The following is a 23,129-nucleotide window of genomic DNA, read 5'->3' as shown; positions in this document are numbered from 1 at the left end:
AAGTGTTGCTGGTGCCAATGAGGGCAGGGGGATAATAATTTTTTGAACCTCTTTCCAGTTGTCCCATCAAGTTCCTTCTTTTTTTTCTATCAAATTCTAACCATTTGCACTGTAATAAATAAATAACGATTTCATATGCTGGTACGTTGCTCAAATTATCTATACCACCTATGTGTGAAAACGTTGCTCATGGCCACCACAACCTGTGCATGAGCTACGTACATCTGTAAAAGGCGCGGAACAGAAACGGCCCTGCTGCCAGGCATTGCTGACCGCAGACAGTCTGAATCTCTCACGCGCCGGCCGAACAAAAGCATCCTGCAGCTACGTAAATTAACCTACGAAACCACGTGCACATACTTTCACGCTGTCAAAACCTGAAACTCTGGTAATTACTCGCGTGTCTGAGCACACCGCGTGCTTGTGTCGTGTTTCAGCAACACGAACTTTCAACGTGCGCGCGCTTTACGCCTTAAATACGCCTTGAATAATGGTGCTTTTCTCTATTTCTTCCGCAAATCCGACACGACATTCTTAAGGCCAGTTACCGACTGACAAAGCAAGATCTAGATTGAAAAAACTGCTCCGCAGGACTCGAACGAAGTTTTCCGCGGATTTCCTCCCGTAGCGTGTTAGCCGTCATCTGCTACGGCAGGCCCACCACCGGCGGCGCCACCGTCGAGGCCGCGCCGAGCGGAGGAGGAGGGAAGTGAATGGCGCTACTTTGGGAGATTGAGGGGTTTTACTTGCGCTGATGACATCGCTCCTCCTAGCGGCTTTCGCGCGCACTGGAAGCTTTCCGCTCCTGTCGCGATGGCGCGGGGTGAGGCGTTCCTTCCCTCCACGCACGGTTGACGTGTTCACCGAGAAACGAGACGGTTATTACACCTTTTCTTTCCTCCAAAATCGGATTTTCGTGTGATACCAAAGCATCCGATTGTTCAAGTACAATGAAATATAACAATAACCATTTTTCCCATAGTTACTTCATTCATAATTAGGATATTCCTATTTACTCCTGTATACATCAGTACATCTCTTTAACACACTTCGCTAAATTAAAGACAGCAACCGACTGACTAGGTCTCCCTTGTTCCCCCACCTAGCAGCCGCGGCCTCTAAGACAAACCTCAAATAGCAGCTCGAAACGGGCTTGGGTTTGAGTTTCCGCGTAACATACTAGTGTTTTCCGGTATATTAAAATTACCTTCCAACGCTGCCATGTCCGCAAGTTGTGTGTAAGTCATACTTTACGAATTTTCTGACAAATATTACTTTGAGAAATTCAATTCTTTCAGTAACACCTTTGCGCCACGCGGACGGCCTGCGTGGTTCGAGAAGCGTGGTTCGGGATGATTTTTCTCTCGTGGAAAACGACGGCGACACCGACGCCGAGGCCGCATCGGATTTTTTGTGACACAGGGCCCTTAACGCCATAGCGTGAAAAAAATGCTTGATATTCGGGAACTGTATTATGTTGCCTGAATAAAGCTGATGTCTTTTCACCTGCTTCATGGGACACTCGCGGTACGAAGGCATAGTGTCGGTCGCTTTGCAAGCTTTATTTCTGTCAAATATATAAAATTATAGCTGATTGCCTGCATAGTCTTAAGTACTGAGTCCAAGCGGAATACCATATCTGGATTCTGCAAGACAGCACCTGTGCTGATTCTGCAAGTCTTAATTCGGCGGCTTACTTATAATTTGTGTCGACAGGTCATGCATACTTACGCGACCATTTGAGAAAAGTAAATCTGTTGAAACTTAGTTTTGCATCGTTTTCGGCCTTTCCATGTCAGCGCCGCTAAATAACTTTGCTTCCTGTATTAGAAAGAACGTTTCACATTTACCATTGCTACGTAGCGACTAATGCACACTGAAGAAGTTTTTCTTAAACCCATAAGAGGCCAAGAAAAATTTACCTTGTCAGATTTGTTGGATTTTATGCAAGCATTGATATTGTCACAAGATACATGCATGTTGAAAGCCTAATGAAATATGCTTTACTGTTTGAAAAGTAACAAATGTGTACTTTATAAACTACGGTGGGCCCTTCTAGAGGGAGGGTGGGCACGATACAAGGTGGCAACGTATGATTCATATCTTGGAGCTACTTGAGGCAAAGCACTTGCACCGAAGATTCACATCTGACATTACGCAGGTACAGTTCGTATTGTCATCTAAAAAATCTGCACGTTAGTGCTAGTTTTCGCGGTTTGGCTGGTGTTTTTACTGTCCCAGCGCTTATTAAACTGTCTGCGGCTGGAAGCAGGGAATGGTTTTCGTGTTGGTTTCATAGACGCTGGCCTAAATTATTTATTTAATGAAGATAATTGCATAATAATTCATAACTAGGGAAGAAATACTGCGCAAATGTCGTCACTTTGATAATGAGCAAAATAGCTGCGCCGAATTGCGACGAAAGTAATAAATTCCCCAAAATGTGCCGCGCTGCGCAAAAACAGCTTTTGCAGGCGTAAGCATAAGAGCGCCGGCGCAATGCACCGCATTGTGTTGCTGGTCTCGGTGCGCTTCTAAAAGTAAGTTTTTTTCATATTCTGGCCGCCGCGCTTGCGAACAGCCGCAACCGATTAAGTCGCACGAATAAAACTGGAGCTAGCGACCTTTTATCTTCCAGCTGAGTCGGCGAGCGAGGGCAGGAGAGCAAGTCTCCGGATTTTCCGTGCTTCGCCGTTGGCGGAGCGGACTCACGTGGTTGTGCTCACGCCATTTCGGCTCTAATGCACATTGCTTGTGGCACCTTCTTTATATTTATTTTTAATGTGAAAGCATTGTATGCCCCATCAGGTGGGTATCCGGCGTGGTAGTCGGCGGAGTAACCGCATGGCAAAGAGTAAAACCACATCAAAAAATACTCAAGCTGGCGTCAAATTGCACAGGGAAGTTCCTATTAAAATGTAAATTATTGCATTTGAAAAGAATAATGCGCAAATATCGGTAATGGTTGGAATCAAACCCGGGCCTGAGGGAAGCTATGCCAGCACGCTTCGCCGACGCCACGACGGCTCCACAGTTTCGCTTAAATAAACGTGTGGCCTGGTGCGTGTGTCGTTGGACACGCACAGCCAATGGGTAGGAGGTAGCTCCTCGTCATGAGTGCATAAAACATTGTAGAACGCTTAAGCTTCGCATTTAGGATAAGAACGCGATAACACCTACAGAACCCAGACTGTTTCTGAGGCCCCTCGGGAACTGCAGCTTGTGTAACCGTAATGTTTACTGGGGAGCGCTGGCGGCGAACCCTATGCACGAAACCGAGCTTTCTCGTAGAAACGCGGCCTCTTGCGTGGGCCGCGATGCGGAGGAGGCGAGCGCCGTCTGGAGGTGTTGCAAGGAAGCGGGAGCGCCGCTTTGGGGCCTTTGAAATTTGCGCGCCGGCGGAGGCCATGGTCGCTCTATGTGTGGTAGAAACGCTGGAAACGGAGTTCGTGTTTTTTTTTTAGTTTTCGCGTTACAAAATTGCGCTTTCTTCTATAATCAGGCTACAATCCGATGCTATCATGTCTGTAGCTTGTAAGTTGTGCTGTACGATTTTTCTGACGTATTTTACATTTAGAAATTCAATTAGTTCAGTAACTTAATTGAGCTACATGGAGGGACTGCGTGGTTGGGAATGCGTAGTTAGAAATGAAGCGACGGTCGACGTTGATCGCCGGACGGCGAAGCCGGATTTTCTGCGACACATACCAACCTAACGCTTTCGCGTTAAAACTCAGTACATAAAATAATTTAAAAAACGATAATTTAGAATTGAGTGCCCCTGAGTGGCCTGAGGTGCAGCGGTGGCGTAGAGGTAGAACACCCGCCTCGCGTGCAAGAGGTCCGTGGTTCGAATCCCGGTGCCAGCAATTTTCCACCGGACTTAAAAAAAAAATCCGCGTGTTGATAAAATTGCACAAACAGGCCTGGAGTGTCGCCTGATCCCGGTGACCAGAACCGCTAACGCACTCCCTCACCAGAGCAGGATTGGCCACCCTGGTGCAGTACTTGGCCACAACCTCCTATGAACACAACAATCAAACCCCGGCCCTCAGTCCCCAGCAGCTGCAAAGCAACTGACCACGGCGGCGGTCAGACCTGCGACGCAGCAGAGGGTGCTAAGAATCACTGGCTCCGGACAGGCCGCCATTGGAATATGAACCTGGCGACGTTTAACGCTAGAACGTTATCTAGTGAGGCGAGTCTAGCAGTGCTATTGGAGGAATTAGAGGGCAGTAAATGGGATATAATAGGGCTCAGTGAAGTTAGGAGGCCAAAAGAAGCATATACAGTGCTAAATAGCGGGCACTTCCTGTGCTACCGGGGCTTAGCGGAGAGAAGAGAACTGGGAGTTGGATTCCTGGTTAATAAGAATATAGCTGGTAACATACAGGAATTCTATAGCATTAACGAGAGGGTGGCAGGTCTTGTTGTGAAACTTAATAAGAGGTACAAAATGAAGATTGTACAGGTCTACGCCCCCACATCCAATCATGAGGACCAGGAAGTCGAAAGCTTCTATGAAGACGTGGAATCGGCGATGGGTAGAGTGAAAACTAAATACACTATACTAATGGGCGACTTTAATGCCAAAGTAGGCAAGAAGCAGGCTGGAGACAAGGCAGTGGGCAAATATGGCATAGGCACTAGGAATAGCAGGGGAGAGTTATTAGTAGAGTTTGCGGAACAGAATAATATGAGGATAATGAATACCTTCTACCGCAAGCGGGATAGCCGAAAGTGGACGTGGAGGAGCCCGAACGGCGAGACTAGAAATGAAATATACTTCATACTCTGCGCTAACCCTGGCATCATACAAGATGTGGACGTGCTCGGCAAGGTGCGCTGCAGTGACCACAGGATGGTAAGAACTCGAGTTAGCCTAGACCTGAGGAGGGAACGGAAGAAACTGGTACATAAGAAACCGATTAATGAGTTAGCGGTAAGAGGGAAAATAGAGGAATTCCAGATCAAGTTACAGAACAGGTATTCAGCTTTAACTCAGGAAGACGACCTTAGTGTTCAAGCAATGAACGACAATCTTGTGGGCATCATTAAGGAGTGTGCAATGGAAGTCGGTGGTAACTCCGTTAGGCAGGATACCAGCAAACTATCGCAGGAGACGAAAGATCTGATCAAAAAACGCCAATGTATGAAAGCATCTAACCCTACAGCTAGGATAGAACTGGCAGAACTTTCGAAGTTAATCAACAAGCGTAAGACAGCTGACATAAGGAAGTATAATATGGATAGAATTGAACATGCTCTCAGGAACGGAGGAAGCCTAAAAACAGTGAAGAAGAAACTAGGAATTGGCAAGAATCAGATGTATGCGTTAAGAGACAAAGCCGGCAATATCATTACTAATATGGATGAGATAGTGCAAGTGGCTGAGGATTTCTATAGAGATTTATACAGTACCAGTGACACCCACGACGATAATGGGAGAGAAAATAGTCTAGAGGAATTAGAAATCTCGAAGGTAACGCCGGAAGAAGTAAAGAAAGCCTTCGGAGATATGCAAAGGGGGAAGGCAGCTGGGGAGGATCAGGTAACAGCAGATTTGTTGAAGGATGGTGGACAGATTGTTCTAGAGAAACTGGCCACCCTGTATACGCAATGCCTCATGACCTCGAGCGTACCGGAATCATGGAAGAACGCTAACATGATCCTAATCCATAAAAAAGGGGACGCCAAAGACTTGAAAAATTATAGGCCGGTCAGCTTACTGTCCGTTGCCCACAAAGTATTTACTAAGGTAATTGCAAATAGAATCAGGAACACCTTAGACTTCTGTAAACCAAAGGACCAGGCAGGATTCCGTAAAGGCTACTCAACAATAGACCATATTCACACTATCAATCAAGTGATAGAAAAATGTGCAGAATATAACCAACCCTTATATATAGCTTTCATTGATTACGAGAAAGCGTTTGATTCAGTCGAAACCTCAGCAGTCGTGGAGGCATTACGGAATCAGGGTGTAGATGAGCCATATGTAAAAATACTGGAAGATATCTATAGCGGCTCCACAGCCACCGTAGTCCTCCATAAAGTAAGCAACAAAATCCCAATAAAGAAAGGCGTCAGCCAGGGAGATACGATATCTCCAATGCTATTCACAGCGTGTTTACAGGAGGTATTCAGAGACCTGGATTGGGAAGAATTGTGGATAAAAGTTAATGGAGAATACCTTAGTAACTTGCGATTCGCTGATGATATTGCCTTGCTTAGTAACTCAGGGGACCAATTGCAATGCATGCTCACTGACCTGGAGAGGCAAAGCAGAAGAGTGGGTCTAAAAATTAATCTGCAGAAAACTAAAGTAATGCTTAACAGTCTCGGGAGAGAACAGCAATTTACAATAGGCAGTGAGGCACTGGAAGTCGTAAAGGAATACATCTACTTAGGGCAGGTAGTGACGGCGGATCCGGATCATGAGACGGAAATAATCAGAAGAATAAGAATGGGCTGGAGTGCGTTTGGCAGGCGTTCCCAAATCATGAACAGCAGGTCGCCATTATCCCTCAAGAGAAAAGTATATAATAGCTGTGTCTTACCAGTACTCACCTACGGGGCAGAAACCTGGAGGCTTACGAAAAGGGTTCTACTCAAATTGAGGACGACACAACGAGCTATGGAAAGAAGAATGATAGGTGTAACGTTAAGGGATAAGTAAAGAGCAGATTGGGTGAGGCAACAAACGCGAGTTAATGACATCTTAGTTGAAATCAAGAAAAAGAAATGGGCATGGGCAGGACATGTAATGAGGAGGGAAGATAACCGATGGTCATTAAGGGTTACGGACTGGATCCCAAGGGAAGGGAAGCGTAGCAGGGGGCGGCAGAAAGTTAGGTGGGCGGATGAGATTAAGAAGTTCGCAGGCACGGCATGGCCACAATTAGTACATGACCTGGGTTGTTGGAGAAGCATGGGAGAGGCCTTTGCCCTGCAGTACGTGGGCGCAACCAGGCTGATGATGATGATGATGATGATGAGTGGCCCTTCGAGTTATGAACTCCTCGCGGCCAAGCGAGCGCGTTGAGACGCTTGGCGCGTTTTCATTTGGCCTCGCCGAGGAGCAGTTAAAGCTCAGGTGAAAGCTTGCGCGGTCAAGATATGGTCGCGTCTCGTTTGGGGCGTCTGTGTTTAATGGTGGTCCTATGTATCGTTCTTTCAGTTTCTCGAGTAGTTCCGCGTCTGTGCCTGGAAAACTGTCCGATATGATTTGGAGTCGTTTGTTGTTTTCCGTGCGTGTGCTATCCGGGTCAAGCATTCCACGAAGGATGCGCCACGTGCCAGCCGTTCCCAAGGTCCCCGAGAGGGACCCGCAGAACGTAGCCCACTCGTTTTTCGCTAATTCGTCAGCGTGTCGTAGCGCCTCCTCCGCAGAAGTGTTATGCGGGCACGTAGCTGTTTGTTAAGGCGTTGCTTTTTCCAACGCTTAACTAATCTGTGTCTTTCGTCCCACAAGTTTACTAGGTGGGAATCGACCACGGGGGCGTCCGACGTACGCTCGATGGTTTTGGTAGTGTCCTCGTGTGTTGACTGGATGAGTTTTGTCCATTCTTGAATGTTGTCGGGAGTCGTTGCTGTGTCCAGGTTCCGTTGGAGCTCCCTGTATTTTGACCAGTCGGTTAATTTCGTTGTGCCAATCGTTCTACGTAATTTGGGGGTCGAGAGTGAAATACGAATCAGATCATGATCACTTCCCAAGTTTTCGTTTAGCGATGCCCACTGTGCGTCTTTGATGTTTAGCGTATACGCGCGATCGGGTGTTGTGTCCCTGCTCACGCTGTTACCTGTGCGTGTGGGCGCGCCTATGTGGTTTGCTGTCTGCATGCCGAGGTTCTCAACCGATTGCTCAAGTAGGGCTCCTTTAGGGGATGTGGACGCGTAGCCCCACATTGTATGTGGCGCGTTGAAATCGCCTAATATCACCGTCCTGTCCTTGGTTCCCGCTATGGTCTTAGTGTCCGATAAAATTTGGGGTAGGTCCAGACCTTTGCTTTTAGGAGGGCTGTAAATGTTTGTTATGATGCTGTGTGCTTGGCTCTTTTCCGCGGTAGCACGCTGATAGTTACGGAATTTGTTTCCCCGGTACGTTGGGGGAGGAATATAATTTGTGCCGTGATTGTCTTGCTCACCAGCGTGGCAACTTTAGGATTTTGGGGGTCGCTCAGAACATAATAGCCCTGTAGTCGTGCCGGTTTGGGCCCAACCTCCTGAAGGCATATTATGTCCGGAGCTACCTGAGAGCTTTTAATAAATTGCTGGAGGGCTGCCGCCTTTCTAGCGAAGGATCGGCAGTTCCATTGCCAGATCTCTAATCGTTCCGGGTTGTTTGGTTTTGTTTTATCTTTAAGTGTAGTAGCCATGGTTCCCACTCGTTATTTATGCTTTTGACATCTCGGTGTCCGAGCCGTCCGTATCAATTATGCGGTGGGCCGTCTTGGTCTTGGCCGATCCGGCGCCGACTGCTATGGCGCGTTTCTTAGTGGTTGTGGTTTTGGCTGCGGTCTTTAGCTGCTCCGTCACTTGTTGTTTGTGCTTCTCGAATTCTACCAGCATTTGTGATTGGAAATCGAAGAGTTTCTGATTCACAGGGGTTATCATCTCGTGCATTAGTGATTTAGAGGTTTCTGCCAATAATAGTTGGATTTGGGCCATTGCGGGTGGCGCTTCGGTATTCGGTGTTTGTGGTGTTGGTGATTTTGGTTCACTACGTGCGAGAGTGTTCGTATATGAGGTGATTTGCGTCGGTTCTGTGGCCGATTGTCTACGATCTGATTCAAGCTGTTGTATTTTTCGTGTGAGGCGTTCCTCTAACTCCTTAATTTTCTCGTCGGATCGCTGTCGTTTGCGTTCCTCGTCTCGAAGTTGTGCGCGTAGCTGAGCGTTTTCCTGTTTAAGTATTTCATAACCGGGATCTCGCTATGTGTTTGGTGTGTGTTGCGGAGCATTGGGAGATACAACCGTGGCCCAGCTCACCTGAGGCTTTTGTGACTGCTGGTGCTGCGGGGGCACTGGCGCTTGTGCGGCCCTGGTCAGCTCCCTGGATGGGCTCCTACTTCTTTTGCCGTTAGGAGATGTGGATTTGTGGCGATGGCTCTCTTCCTCGTTCTCTGAGCTGAACCATCGCAGTTTCTTCCGGCCCACTCGCTCTCGTGAGCGGGACTGACGATTGGTGTTCTTGGGACAAATGTTCTTTAGTTTCTGTGGAAACTGGTTGCTGCCAGTCTCGTGGCCTCCCGCCCCGCACACGGCGCATTTGAGCACACACTCGTGTCCAAGGGCGGGGGGATCCTTCAGGCCGCATTTTTTGCAGATGTTGATCGGGTGGGGGCACACATCCGGTCGGTGTCCCGCTTGGAAACATTCCGTGCATATTTGAACAGTGGGCTTGTATGGATGGAGTCGCATCTCTCCTCCCATGTAATAAATACATTTGGGAAGGGAGCCACCGGTGAACGTGATGAGCGCCGTGGATGATTTGCCTAGCATCCGAGCTCGTTCGATTTGAACTCCGTGTGTCCGTACTCGCATGTTGGCTAGTAAATATTCCATGGGTGTGTCCGCTGGAATGCCATGAACCACACCTCGATAGCAGTTGTCGGGGTCAGCAACGTATGTGTTGAATTGGTGCACGCGTCCGCTCAATTCGAGTAGCGTGATGCGGCGGAGTACGTTGGCCACTTCCGTGCTGCTCACCGATAGAATTATAATGTTCGATCCGGGGCGAGTGCGGAGGATGAAATCCATTCCTGTGATTCTCTCTCGCTTCACGGGTCCATCTTGAGTTCGACAGAGATGGTCTTGGATTGGTTGGCTTGCCTTGAGAATGGCACTCGCCAAGGTTGGTATTAGTATGTCTTTGATAGTTAATCCCTTTGTGGGACGCATGATGATTTTTACATCATCCTTTGGTAGTGCTGGCACAGGTTTGCGCTTTGGATGGTGGAAGCGATTTCCTTGGTTCTCAGCCACACCATATGGATGGTCGTCGCGTTCCCCTCTCGCGAAGTTTGCCTGACTAGGTGAGCCGCGTTGCTTCTGAGATGGGGTTTTCTTGCCTTTTTCGTTCTTCTTACGTAGTTTCTTAGCTCTTTGTGATTCCACAATGTGCCAACTACCGCCAGTGCGGTCGTCCTTTGTCTGGTCGGTTTCGGTGAGGTTCTTGTCGAACTCGTGTTCCATCTCAGTGGATGAAGATTGTTCGTTATAATCATTCAGTGATTGCCCTGAGGCGGAGCACATTGGTGCCGGTGTTGTGCCGGTAGCCGTCGTTGGCTCTTGAGATGCCTTCTCAGACATTTTCTATATCGTTGAGGCGGCGGTGGTCTCATAGACCACGCCTAGGCGTAGCGAACGCCGTGCGTTTCTGTGAGCGTTCTTGCCCCGTTTGTTACCTGACGCAGCTGCGCCCGCTTCGGATCTTCAAACTTCGATATTGAGGTAAAAAATTCGCCCATCATCACCGGATCCTATGGTGTCCAGGTCATACAGGCCTTGAGGGGAACGAACTGGCCGATTCGCTAGCCCGAGGTATTATTAACCGGGCCGACTCGACTGGGACGGTCCCAGGTAGCCACTGCAATGACCCCAATCCAACGAATGCCCGGGAGATTCTCGCTCATCAGCGTGCAACTAGAAAAAAGTACCCTCCCCCTCATCCACAACTCAGTGGAGAGGAAGCCGCCAGCTGGCGCAAAATTCAGACTGGGGTATTCGATTAAAAATTAAATTACAGAATGCCATGTTCCCCACTCGCTACAGGCCCGACTGCCCGTGGTGCGGAGGCATACCAACACTACAACACATTACTTGGGATTGTGAATCACACCCGTTTGATAAAACACACCACACAATGGAGCAATGGGAGGCACAGCTAACCAGCTCAGACCTGGTGGGACAACAGTCCTTCATAACACAGGTCAAGCGGGCGGGCGAGGCCAGCGGGGCCTTGGACTAAAGGGTCTCCGACCACTGCACGTAAATCGTTTATAAATAAAAGTTTCTCTCTCTCTCTCTTGCGCGGTCAAGGAACGCGCAGAAAGGACCGTATCACTAAACTGGCTATAATACTTTCGCACTCACCCACGTCACCAGCCTTAAGCGGGTCTGTGGAATTTTCGTTTTGTTCAGTTGACAGGCGCCGGCGCCAGGGCAACTGCTCTTGATCGCAGTCCACAGCCCCACGGTCACGGCGATCCCGAGTCCTGATATCGCGTCGGCCACGCGGCTGCGCAGCGCGATCGCCAGCGATCAGAGGGCAGAATGAGAGGGAAGTGATTGGCGAGGGAAGCCATGTGTGGCTAGGGGATTCGGAAAAGAGGATGTCAAGAGGAATGTCGCTCCCTTTAGCTTACAGAAGGGGCTTACGCCCCAATCAATGTGAAATGTCAATGTCGAGAGATGCTTCTAGAGACTCTAGTGAGTGGCAAAAGGAAGTCAGTTAGACGCAAAAGTTCGGGTTGAGCTAGTTGGCGCTGTCACAATACCCAGAAATGGCTTCGAGCGAACCACTGTGGAGTTCAATAACCCTAATATCTTCACAAAGTTTGTAGGAACATATCTCCAATCAGTTCACTCGAACTTAAAACAAGATTGGTGTGACAAAGTCCTTTAAAAATTATTAAATTACGGGGTTTTACGTGCCAAAACTACGATTTTATTATGAAGCACACCGTAGTGGGGGATTCCGAAAATTTGGACCACCTGGTCCGTGCCCCTAAAAGTAAGTACACGGGTGTTTACGCATTTCGCCTCCATCGAAATGCGGCCTCCGTGGCCGGGATTCCATCTCGCGACCTCCTGCTTAGCAGCCTAGCACTATAGCCACGGCAGCGGGTGAAAAATCCTTTAGGGCCTCTAAAGCTTTTTTAATGGGGGCGAACACAACTTTATGGGACTGTTACTCTCCCTAAATGTAATAATGCTAAATTAAAACTTGCGTGCTCCCTACTGCTCTAATAACTAGATATCTATGGTAGAGACAGCTCCAAAATGAGAATTTGCTCGAATATACACTGGAAAAACATTTCATCAGCTAAAATTGCTGCAACGTTACTTTGGGCATTCCACCCCCTTCCCATCACTGACGCAAGTGAAACAGAGTGATACCCCAAGCATTTCGTTCAAGTGACTTAAGATATTCAAAAGGAGTGGTGGTAGTTCTGCATTGTCAGTCGATTTCTCAGGTTGCATTCATTTTGTGTGATTCGCATCGTGAATTCAAAGCAAACTGATTTATGTTATACTTTTCTGGTATGTTATGAGATGAAGATCACTGCTAGTTGTGATTGGGCGTTACCCAACTTTTCTTACTTATCTCAACTCACTTGCACGAATACATTCGGGATGATCATTTTTAAGTTATGTTATCTTTAAAAATAGCCTGTTTCATAATTCTAGTTCTTGACGTAGATAATTCTGAGAGGGGTACATGCATAAAAATCGAAACACACCTTAAGCTAATGAACAGAAGTTTACAAATAGGTTCGAAATAAATATTTACGGCACATATTGCAAGTTAGGAATTATAGCCAGTGAGTTTGCTAGATGTATCCTTTTGGAATTAATTTCCAGTACGACACCAGCTGGCAGCTATGTGACATCAAACTCGCCGTAAAGTGCATTGTTGTTCCACGTACTTCAATTAGCAAAACACTTTTTTACGTTCAAGCTCAAAAGTAACTGGAACCACTCATGTATTTCTTCCCACACTTTATATCTGAATTATTTTGCCGAAATGGAGCTGAAGGTATAGTATGTGCTGGGGGAACAAGAAAGCCCTTCTGGCATACAGAAAAGGGCTGCGTATTTCAAAAGGTACACCTGTACTGTTTTTGTTTTACCATTATAAAAGCGCCTTCATTATTTACGGCATATATTCTAAAAGGTATACATAAAACTAGGTTCCGCAAGAAGGTACTCAGCGTGATAAGAAATTATACGATGTGCGCGTAGCGTTACTGTTTTACTGCCTACTCCTCCAAGTTTGGCGATGAACACATGAAGGAGCCATGCAATGGGCAAAAGAAGAAATTAAAATTAAATTATGGGGTTTTACCTGCCAAAACCACTTTTTGATTATGAGGCACGCCGTAGTGGGGGACTCCGGAAATTTCGACCACCTGGGGTTCTTTAACGTGCACCTAAATCTAAGCACACGGATGTTTTCGCATTTCGCCCCGACCGAAATGCGGCCGCCGTGGCCGGGATTCGATCCCGCGACCTCGTGCTCAGCAGCCCAACACCATAGCCACTGAGCAACCAGGGTGGGTAATGGGCAAAAGAAGAATAACAACATTGCGGTTATGCTGACAATGGGCTTCATAGTAATGGTATACTAAATAAAACAGAATTTTTTGCTGCAATATTGAAAAATTTTATTTTATTTTACAATATTTATTTTACAATAAATTTTACAATTTTACAATTTTACAATATTTTATTTTACAAAGGACATTCTGAGTTAATATGTTTGGAAAGGCTGCTGCTGATACCATTTAGGAAAATAATCAAGGAAATGCAATGGCAAGTAAACAGCGAGCACAAGCCCGCGAGTAGAAGCGATTGTATGGACATTGAGAAATTGATGTTCTCCTTAAATTCACCCGTTCAATTGCCGCATAGAATTCTTTACAAAGCTATGCAGTCACACACCTATTACACAGTTTCCCAAACCCCAATAGGCTAACTCGATAAAGTAAGTGAATCTCTATGATTGCTTCCAGGAAAATCAGTTGCAGCAATTTATTCAGTGAAAGTACAAATCACGCCTATTCAAGAATTACGAAGTATCCAACCATGGCTATCAAAAGTCGTTCTACCGTAGTGTTTCAAAAACGAGTAAACGTGCACACGTATTGCTTCGACTTCCTTCCGGATGTATTTCTTAACGAGACAAAGAAGGTTACATGACAATATCAAAATATTGCACGGCGCAAGAGCCTAGGCTCCCGGAATGCAGTCTCACGTTTACGAGAGTTATTCGCACTCATATAATATGCTAACGAAAAGCACGCCTTTTCCCACTTGACCACTGTCTGATAATTTCCATTTGCTTTCGCTTCAACGTTTCACAAATCTCCATTGCTTTATCCCTAGCTGGGTAACATTAGCTCCTCGGACCATGAAGCGCTTAAAGTGGTGTAACAACTGGACGTACTAAAGCCGAATGTTTCATTTTACTCGCTAGCCAGCGACTGGGGCACATACCTAATTTTATATAGCGCAAAAATAAAAACAATCAGAACAGCCTCAACCAACTACGGAAGTCAGTCCATGTAGCTACTCCAGTTTTCTCTTAAATGTATTTATTCAGCAATGGCTACGCTATGCTCAATGAACGTAGCATTCAGTGATATTCACTCCCCAAATAACAATCAGCCAGATATTAGGACGACAGCCCAGGTCAAGCGCGAAGACATGACAAGTGGCCATTCGAGCGTGTGTGTCTATAAAAGAAAGTTTGTTCAAGCGAAAGTTACTGGGGACCAGAAAATACAACACCAACGTTAGTATTGCGGCCACTTTCTCCAAACCCTCAGATTTGTCGTGAATGAACGACACAACTACCTTTGGTGTGTATTCCGTCATGGGGCTCGCACGTGCCACGTCCTGTTTCCTGATGTTCTGAGCGTGCTTTCTGCAAATGCAATAAAAAGAGCAGATTGTCCGGATCCTCTGCATTCAGAAGATAATCTATTTGTCTTTACACTCTCCCGAACATCAAATGAGAGCGTGGCTTCTGGAGTGCGTTAAAGAGAGATAGTTTTGCGGTTGCTTGCTTCGCCAGATCTGATTGGGAAAAAAAGATGAATTTGGTGCTTTGAAAGCACTGAAAGAACACAAAGGTTTCGAGAGGTGCGATATATGGGGCTGAGGAATCATTTCAAGCTGCTGGGATTCCTTACGGGCCCATGAAAATACACGAGCGTTTTCCAATTTCGACGCCATCGCGATACGGACGGCGCGGCTGTGAATAAAACCTGTTACATTGTGTGCACCTGAAGAGCGCCATAGCATATGAACCAGAATGGCGGATCATCAGTTTTGCACTATACTAAACGTACTTTCAATGTCTTTCTCATCTCGGAGTAAATACTTCTGCATCACGAGCACAAAACAAATTTCCTGATATTCCGAAATTGGACTATTATAACCCGATTTTTAGGAGCCTCAGGGTACAAAGGCCTAACACCGGCCATTTCGTAAGCTTTATTACGATCGAATATGTACAATGGCTCATTGTTCGCATATGTTTAGTGGAATGCTATATCTGGGCTCTGCAAGACCACACCTCTAATAATTCTCCTAGCCTTGATTCCACGGCTCCCTTGTCATTTGTCTAGTCAGCTCATGCATATTTAAGTCCCTTTTCAAGAAATATAAATCTGTTGAAACTTTGCGTATGGTCCTTATCTGCGTTTCTATGCTAGCGTCGTTAAAGGCCTTTGGTCAATGAATCAAAATAAGGTTTTGGCGCATTTGCCATTGCTACGCAACAAATGAAGCAAGCTCAAGAATCCTTTGTTAAACCCATCACAGCTTAAGAAAACCTACCCTTCCAGATTTGATTGGCTTCTAGTAGGCATTGACATTTTCACAGTGTTCAAGTTCAAATTTTCATGAATTATGCTTTAATGTTTCAAATGTTAGAAACGTGTACTTTACAAACTATGATTGGCGTTTCTAGAGAGTGTGTGTGCGGGAGGTGGAGGGAGGGGTTACAAGACAAGGTGCGAGCATTGGAGCCTCTCGAAACAAAACTCTTGCATAAAAGATTCACACAATTTTACGCAGGTCCACTTCGTATACTCATGTAAAAAACAGCATGTTAGCGGTATTTTCTTTGTTTGAGTGGTGTTTATACTTTTCCAGTGCTTATTGGAAAATCACCGCGCAAAGCAACAGGCGATGGTTTTCACGTTGATTTCATAGAATCAGGGATAAATGATTTAATTAATAAAGAGTTTGACACTATATTTTATTATTAGTGGTGCGAATACTGCACCTACTTCGCGGACTGCGCAATTTTTGTACTCAAGACAAGAGCTGTGCCAAATTGCAGTGAAAGTGGAAAAATAGCCGATAATGCGGACACGGTTACCTGAAAAGCCATGGATGGCATCAGCGAAAGATCGCGGGCGCGGTGCAGAGCGATGTGTTGTCTGTAGCCCGCGCCGATTCAAATTCTAGAGCAGAAAAGTAAAAAAAGGCGAGCAGCCTCAACCCACTACGGAGAGCAATCGATGCAATCTATCATATTCTTCACATCGATGGCGCCTGAGGGGAGCGTAGTTGCGCCATACTTCTCACCCGAGCAATGCGAGCAACCGCATATGAACACTCTCAGGCCCTCGCCCTCCTAACCGCAGACTGCCCTGTCCCCTCACCTTTTGTGTTGCTTTTTTGCTCGATAACTTTTACCTTCAGAAGGCCAAAGTAGGAGACCACTCAGCTTCAGCGTTTAAAGCGCAGGAGCTCCCATCGCCGCCGTAGGCACTCCGAAAGATCGTAAAATAACATACCTAAAACAAACGGCGATCCGCAATCTTCCTGCAGAATATAACGTTATGCGCGTTGTCAATGTGATCTGTGGTTCTATGTGCGTGCACCGACCTATAGAGCGATATTGTGGCTGCACGTGCCTGCCTTTTTGAATTCTCGCCCGCATTAAATCAGTAGCCTCTCCTCGTCGCTTTCATTCTTTTTGTGTGGGCTATATAAGAGTGTTCGGGTCGGGGGAACCTACAGCAGTCTTTTGTGTGCTAAGGGTACAAGTGCCACAGCCATGGTAAGCCCAATACCCATTGAGCCTAACAGCGGTAGTTTGCGGGAAGTGATTCATACAACACTCACTTCAGTTTGAATTTGAGCCATATTCAGTGTCAGCATCAAGTTAGCAAGTTGCACCTGACAGGATACGTATTAATGTGTGGAAGGCTGAGTTCATTTTCAGATTTTTCGGTGTTTCTAAGGCTTCCTCTTCATTTGCACCTTTGGTTTAGCACAAGAAGTAAAAAAAAAAACGATGTTTAGAGGACTTCCATCACTTCCTGAAAAAGTTGACAGGAATGAAAGAGAATGCTTTTTGATTTAAAGTGGCATAGAAATAATTGTCATATGCCATGATTTCAATGTAGGCACGTTTTTTTCAGTATCATGTGTTAGTTTTCTCAAGTCGAAAGTTTGATTAATTCGATTTCTGCCATCTCTCCTCTTTATTCTTTCTTGATATTAAGTAAGCCATATGGAAACTCAATGCACATTATATCATAAGTAGATCAGGCATGTGTAGTCTTGCACACGACTTGCAGTTATATACAGGCTGCCAGAACTCTTTTAGAGAAACCTAAGAAACACATAAAGAAAATCAAAAGAGTGAAAAAACAAAAGACGGCTGCTGTGGTTACCAATGAGAAAGGTATCGATTCATCGGCACTAATGCGTTATTCACAAAAATAAGTAAAATATTCATAAGAACAGTGCACAAACTTATCAGTATTTTAATGTCAAATATTTCTTATAGTTCCGTGCCTGCGTCATCCTGGTGCTGGCCTCCAGCGCCCTTGCGCAATTCCACTTCAGTGGTTACAACCTCGACCACGGCGTCGGCCTAACCAGCTACGGCGTTAGCCACGGAACGGGCCACTCTAGCCTAGCCGGATATGGTTTCGGCCAAGGCATTGCCTATGAACCAGCCGCCAGCTACGCTGTTACAGACCCGGCTGTGGCTGATTCCGTCTACAGCTACGACGCTTATCCAGCGCTGACTGCTGCTCAGGCTTCCCCAGCTGTCATTGCTTTCCACGCTGCGCCAGCTGTCGCTAATTATGCGGCGGCTCCAGTCGCCACTGTAGCCGCCGCACCTGCTGTGTCCTTCTTCACCGCCTACCAGCCTGACCCATTCATTGCGGCTGCCCCAGCTGTTCCCCGCTTCATTTATCCGGCATCTCCAGTCACAGCTGCAGCCCCTGCTGTCTTCCCTTCCTCCTACCAGTCTGCTCCATCGCTCGCTAGCTACGTTTCCCCAGGTGTCAGTGCTTTCCACGCTGCTCCAGCCGTCGCTAATTACGCGGTGGCTCCAGTCGCCACTGCTACCGCCGCTCCTGTTGTGTCACGCTTCACCGCCTACCAGTCTGACCCATTCATTGCGGCTACCCCTGCTGTATCCCGCCTCATTTATCAGGCATCTCCAGTCACAGCTGCAGCCCCTGCTGTCTTTCGCGCCTCCTACCAGTCTGCCCCAGCGCTCCCTACCTACGCTTCCCCAGCTGTCAGTGCTGTCCACGCTGCGCGAGCTGTCGCTTCTTACGCCGCGGCTCCAGTCGTCACTGCTGCCACCGCTCCTGCCTTGTCCCGCTTCCCCAGCTACAAGTCTTACCCGCTCTTTGCGGCTACCCCCGGTGTTTCCCGCTTCATTTACCAGGCTGCTCCAGTCACAGCTGCCGCTCCTGGTGTATTCCGCGCCACGTACCAGTCAGCTCCAGCATTCGCTACCTACGCTGCCCCATCTCTGACCAAGGTGATTCAGTCTGCCTCGACCGGTGGTGCCCCAACAGTCTCCCGTGTTACCTTCCATGCCACCCCAACCGTGCTCAAGGACCAGCAGAACAACCAAGTTACCACTGCCAAAGCTGTTGCGACCGTGGCTGCTGGCTCAGCCGGGTCCCACGTCACCACCTAGCAGTCTGCTCCCGCAGACTCCACATACGGAGCCCCAGCTGTCAGCAAGGTGTTGCATTCTTCCGCAACTCTGGCTGCGGCACCAGCTACGACCTCCATCACACACGCTGCTCCAGCCGTTGCTGCCTCGCACAACTCCCCAGTATATGGCTATGGCAGTGGAAACGTTAACCCCGGCGATAGTCACCATGGCCTCCACCCCGGCATTGGTGTCTACGGCCAGAACTCCCGCACCCACAGGAGGAAATGTAAGTACCATAGAACATTCGATAAAACGCTGAATGCTAAGTTGAATAATTGAGAAACTGATGTGTCATCCCTACATTTTTCTCATTGCAGAAATAATTCAACTCTTCAGAGGACCTGCCTCGTCGATAAGGATATGACAAACGTGTTGGACTTGAGCTCAGTTGTGCATGTTGTTAAATTATGCTGCCACAATAAATGTTTCCTGTTGTACAAAATACGTGGTGGTAGTGATGACATTGCTTCAGGTGGGACTACAAATTGTTTGGCAGAACTCGTCGAATGCTGACGGTCTACGGTAATGCGTTAGCCTTCAATGAATACACTGACACAACGTATTGCCCCCGCCCAAACTGATTATTTATAAGGCGTCTATATTGCACCAGGCCTCCTATTTCTCGCTACACTAAGCACACTCGGCGCCATCTAGCGTCGCCACCGTGAAGCCTGCGCATGGCGTCATAAATTCATAGTGCGCCGGTGCGTGCAGTCGCTGAGAAACGCGGCATGCGACAACCTGGCTGCTCTCTCACGCTTCAGTTTGAACAAGATGTATCATCTAGTGACAGTGCCGAGTAGTCGCGCGTAGCTTCCAGGACAAGAAACGTTGCGCGCCGACGCCTTCTAATGGTAATAATTGTTCCCTCGCTCGCCTCACACTTAAGTGGCACATAATTTTTGATCCAAGTTGGCGATAGGTTAATTGAAGACCGGTAAAAACCCAGTACATTCAGGGCGCAGCTTGATAAAGCGTTGGTGTGAAAGGCGTTCTTTGGAAAGCGGCACACGCCCAGTGCATTTGTTGCGCAGCCTGCTAATGCGTCGGGTCGCTGTCCTTGAAGAACCTCTGTGACGTGAGCTCGATTGCGCTCAGCATTGGAGAAATTTTTAAAAATATTTTTCATGATTGTAGAGTGGCATACTCCCAGCAGTACACACCTAGAGAGAAAGGTTTCATAATTTGAAATGCAGAGAGGCCGGCTTGAGGTACATTCCTCTAGCTAGCTACTCTTCGCTAGGGGAAGGGGAAGATGGAATCGAAAGAAAAAAGAAAAAGGAGCATGATGGGTGACGATGATGAGGAAAGATCAAAAGCTTATATAGTAAGCCATTTGAACTACTTAAAGCCTGCAGTCCGGGCCCGTGCTGTTTCAAAATTTAGTTAAGGCCGGCCTTAAAACTCGGTTTAGTGACTAGCCAGGGGCATTAAATAACGTCCTCCGACAGGCGAGGGCTGCCAAGGTGTGTAAGAACATTATGCGACTCTTGACGCTCTTCCACGTACTGATGGTAATCACACAGTTCAACTACAGTCTCTTCCACGTTGAACAGTTCACAGCCTGGTGACTCGGTGCGTCGCATGAGGTGCACGTACCCTCGTGTAGACCTTTCCCCCAGCTTAAGTCTGTGCAGGAAACTGGCACAGCTGCGTTGAATTTTGGGTAGTAGCCTAAATTACATAGTAGAGCCCAATCTTTGAAGTCGTCTGTGGCGATTATGCGGATTGTCCCAGCGCTTCTCTGTCTCTGTTGGGATGACACTTGAGAGAAGGCTGTTGGCATGCGCCCTTGAAAAAGGAATCGCAAGCAGTGACTCTCGTTATTCGAGCGCAGTCATGGCTTCGGCATCGGCCAGTTCATTGTCATGTGCCGCAAATTGACAGCGAACCCACTAAAATGTATTATGGTGGCCGTTCTGCAAATCCAATACTCTGTGTGAGCTTTCTTTCATTACCACTCCAGCTATCTGCAGAGCTGATATTGCGCCACTAAAGACTGTCCATACTTGAGGAGACTGTCGCAAATATATTTCACTGCCTCTCTGATTGCGACTAGTTCCATGGTTGTCGGTGTCTTCTTGTTTTGCAAAGGAAACTAGCGAATGGCCTGTTGAGCAAGCACGACGAAAGCCGCACCTGATGAATACGACGAGACCGATCCGTCTGTATATGCACTCATCGATGAACCACATTGTTTTGACATATATTCAAGTATTAGAGGTCTGAGGCCTACGGTAGGTATTCACTACTTTCTAGGAACTCCTGGAATGGAGAGACGTATCCGTATGTTGGACACTACCCATGGAGGCATAAGGCATATGTGGAAGGTCAGCCGGGACAAAGTATGAGGTATCGCCGATTCTTGACGTTTAATGGCTCTCGAGAAAGTGGAGTCCAGCCGTATGTCGGGAAGTGTCAATTAGGGGTGGCGTCTAGGACTACACAGCATCGGCACGCATAATCGCAGAGAATCGCATTGCAGAAATACAGGTATAGGAGTGAAGCGATCTTCTTCAATTGTACCACAAATGGAGGCGCAACGTAGAACGCCTAAACATGCTCTCAGCACCTGTGCCTGAGCACTTTCCAGCATACGTAAAGATGACGGGCTTCTACCAGATAAAACTGGGAGCTGATACTGAATGTAGCGGACGTGCCTGGTACAGCCGGAGCAGCGAGTGCTCAGATGGGCATACCCACTTCATACCGGCCAGAAAGTGAGAAACTTAAACAAGTGCAGTTAATTTTTTCTGTAATATTACCGCATCCTTCGACCATGAAACACCGCGTTCAATGCTAACGCCCAGGTATCTATGGTGGATCACATATGGAATGCCATTGCCATTAATAATAATTGGATACCAACACATAAGCTTTCGTGTGAATGCTATCGCAGCGCACTTATCTGCGGCCAGTTGCAGTCTATGGCACTGCAGGTAACGAGACAGAGCTCATTGCACTCTTGCACAAAGTTGCGGTCGCGTGACTCCGGTCGCTCATATGCATATGTCCTCGGCATAGGTAATGATGCGTATTGTATCAGGAATACTTTCCGCACTACCAATAAGGGCAATATTTAAAAAGGTCGGGCTGAGCACTCCTTGAGGCACCCCGGGGACAACAACGTGCCTTCTCGTTTCACCATAATTCGTGGACATGAAGACTGTGCGACCCTCTGGGTAGTTGGCAATCCATATTTAGAGACAGCTGCCGATTCCCGAAATATTGAGGGCACCAAGAATAGCTTCGTACAGTACATTGTCATAAGCACCTTTCAAATCTATGAAAACTGCTCCTACGAGTCGGCGCTTCCTTTTTTTGTGTTCGATCGTGAACACATCACTGACCACACCTATAGCAGACCCTCCATGTCTAAATCCAGTCATCATTTCAGGTTAAAGATCATTCTTTTCGGTGAAACACTCTAATCTAGTTAGCACCATCCGTTTCATCACCTTACCGACACAGCTCGCTAAAGCCACTGGTCGGTAAGGTGGCAGTTCATAAGGCACTTTTCTAGGCTTTAGGAGGGCCGCCAAAGGGCTGGTTTTCCACTGTTGTGGAGCTGTACAGGACAATCACGTTACGTTATAATACGACAGCAGGACTTCCCGTTCTTAAAGGCCATGGTGGCACAGAACAATATATGAAATACCGTCAGGTCCAGGGGCAGGAGATTGCCTTGCAGCAGCAAATGCAATGGGCAATTCTGGCACCATGAAAGGAAGGTCTAGAGTAGCATGTTTAGGAGGTGGTGTGTGTCGATCCAATGTGAGATATGTTAAACTCTCTGTGCGCATCACTCTCTTACAGAAGTCCTCGGCGACCGGCAATTTCGTCACAGATAAGTGAAGTGCTATAGCACCGAAAGGATGCTTTTGCTGGGTAGGGGCACGAAGACTTCGTGCTGTCTGCCAGATCCTAGAAAGTGGCTTTTGAGGATCCAGCGAAGAACAGAAGGTGCTCCATCATTGATTGAATATTTTTGAAGGTGAAGCGGTATTTTTTTATTGAGCCCGTCGACATAGGACAAGGTGTAACGACGATTGAGTTCACCTACATTTCCTCTCGGCTCGACGACGGATCGCGCGGAGCCATTCATACTGAATATGAATTGTCATTCTTGATGTAGGTACACTGATAAACTCTGTGCTCTTCTGCACTGACGGTACAATAAAGACTTCTGTATCAGATACTGAGGTGATGTCTCCCCAATACTCTCCTACACATGTAGAGAATGTGGACTAATCAGTGCAGCGTAGACGCAGTTGATTGCACAATTCACTTCATCTGCGCGTATGTTGGTACATGATCGCTCCCGTGCATTTTTAGATCCGACCAGCTCCTGACAGACGACAGGAGGGTCTGAGATACAAAAAGGAGGAGAGGGGGCAGTTGCACATACCTT

General features: G+C 47.2%; 2 protein-coding genes across 2 annotated transcripts in view; one reads left to right on the top strand and one right to left on the bottom strand.

Annotated features, from left to right (window-relative positions):
* The window catches only part of LOC135910991 (calphotin-like), a 103,445-nt gene extending 92,335 nt beyond the window's left edge, over window positions 1-11,110 (bottom strand). The window contains exon 1 of the mRNA XM_065443065.2: window positions 11,098-11,110. The gene's annotated coding sequence lies outside the window, so the exon portion shown is untranslated. The remainder of the gene's footprint in view (window positions 1-11,097) is intronic.
* Window positions 11,111-16,775: 5,665 nt separating this feature from the next.
* Window positions 16,776-19,156, top strand: LOC135910992 (larval/pupal cuticle protein H1C-like). The gene is made up of 3 exons (XM_065443066.2): window positions 16,776-16,804; window positions 17,540-18,944; window positions 19,036-19,156. Exons 1-2 carry the CDS (start codon window positions 16,802-16,804, stop codon window positions 18,695-18,697), a joined length of 1,161 nt encoding a protein of 386 aa, XP_065299138.2. The 5' UTR covers window positions 16,776-16,801; the 3' UTR covers window positions 18,698-18,944; window positions 19,036-19,156.
* The last annotated feature ends 3,973 nt before the right edge of the window (window positions 19,157-23,129 follow it).

This window comes from Dermacentor albipictus, chromosome 2 (assembly GCF_038994185.2).
Source record: "Dermacentor albipictus isolate Rhodes 1998 colony chromosome 2, USDA_Dalb.pri_finalv2, whole genome shotgun sequence".
In the NCBI taxonomy this organism is placed as follows: Eukaryota; Metazoa; Arthropoda; class Arachnida; order Ixodida; family Ixodidae; genus Dermacentor; species Dermacentor albipictus.
This window is presented reverse-complemented; position numbering and strand designations above follow the sequence as displayed.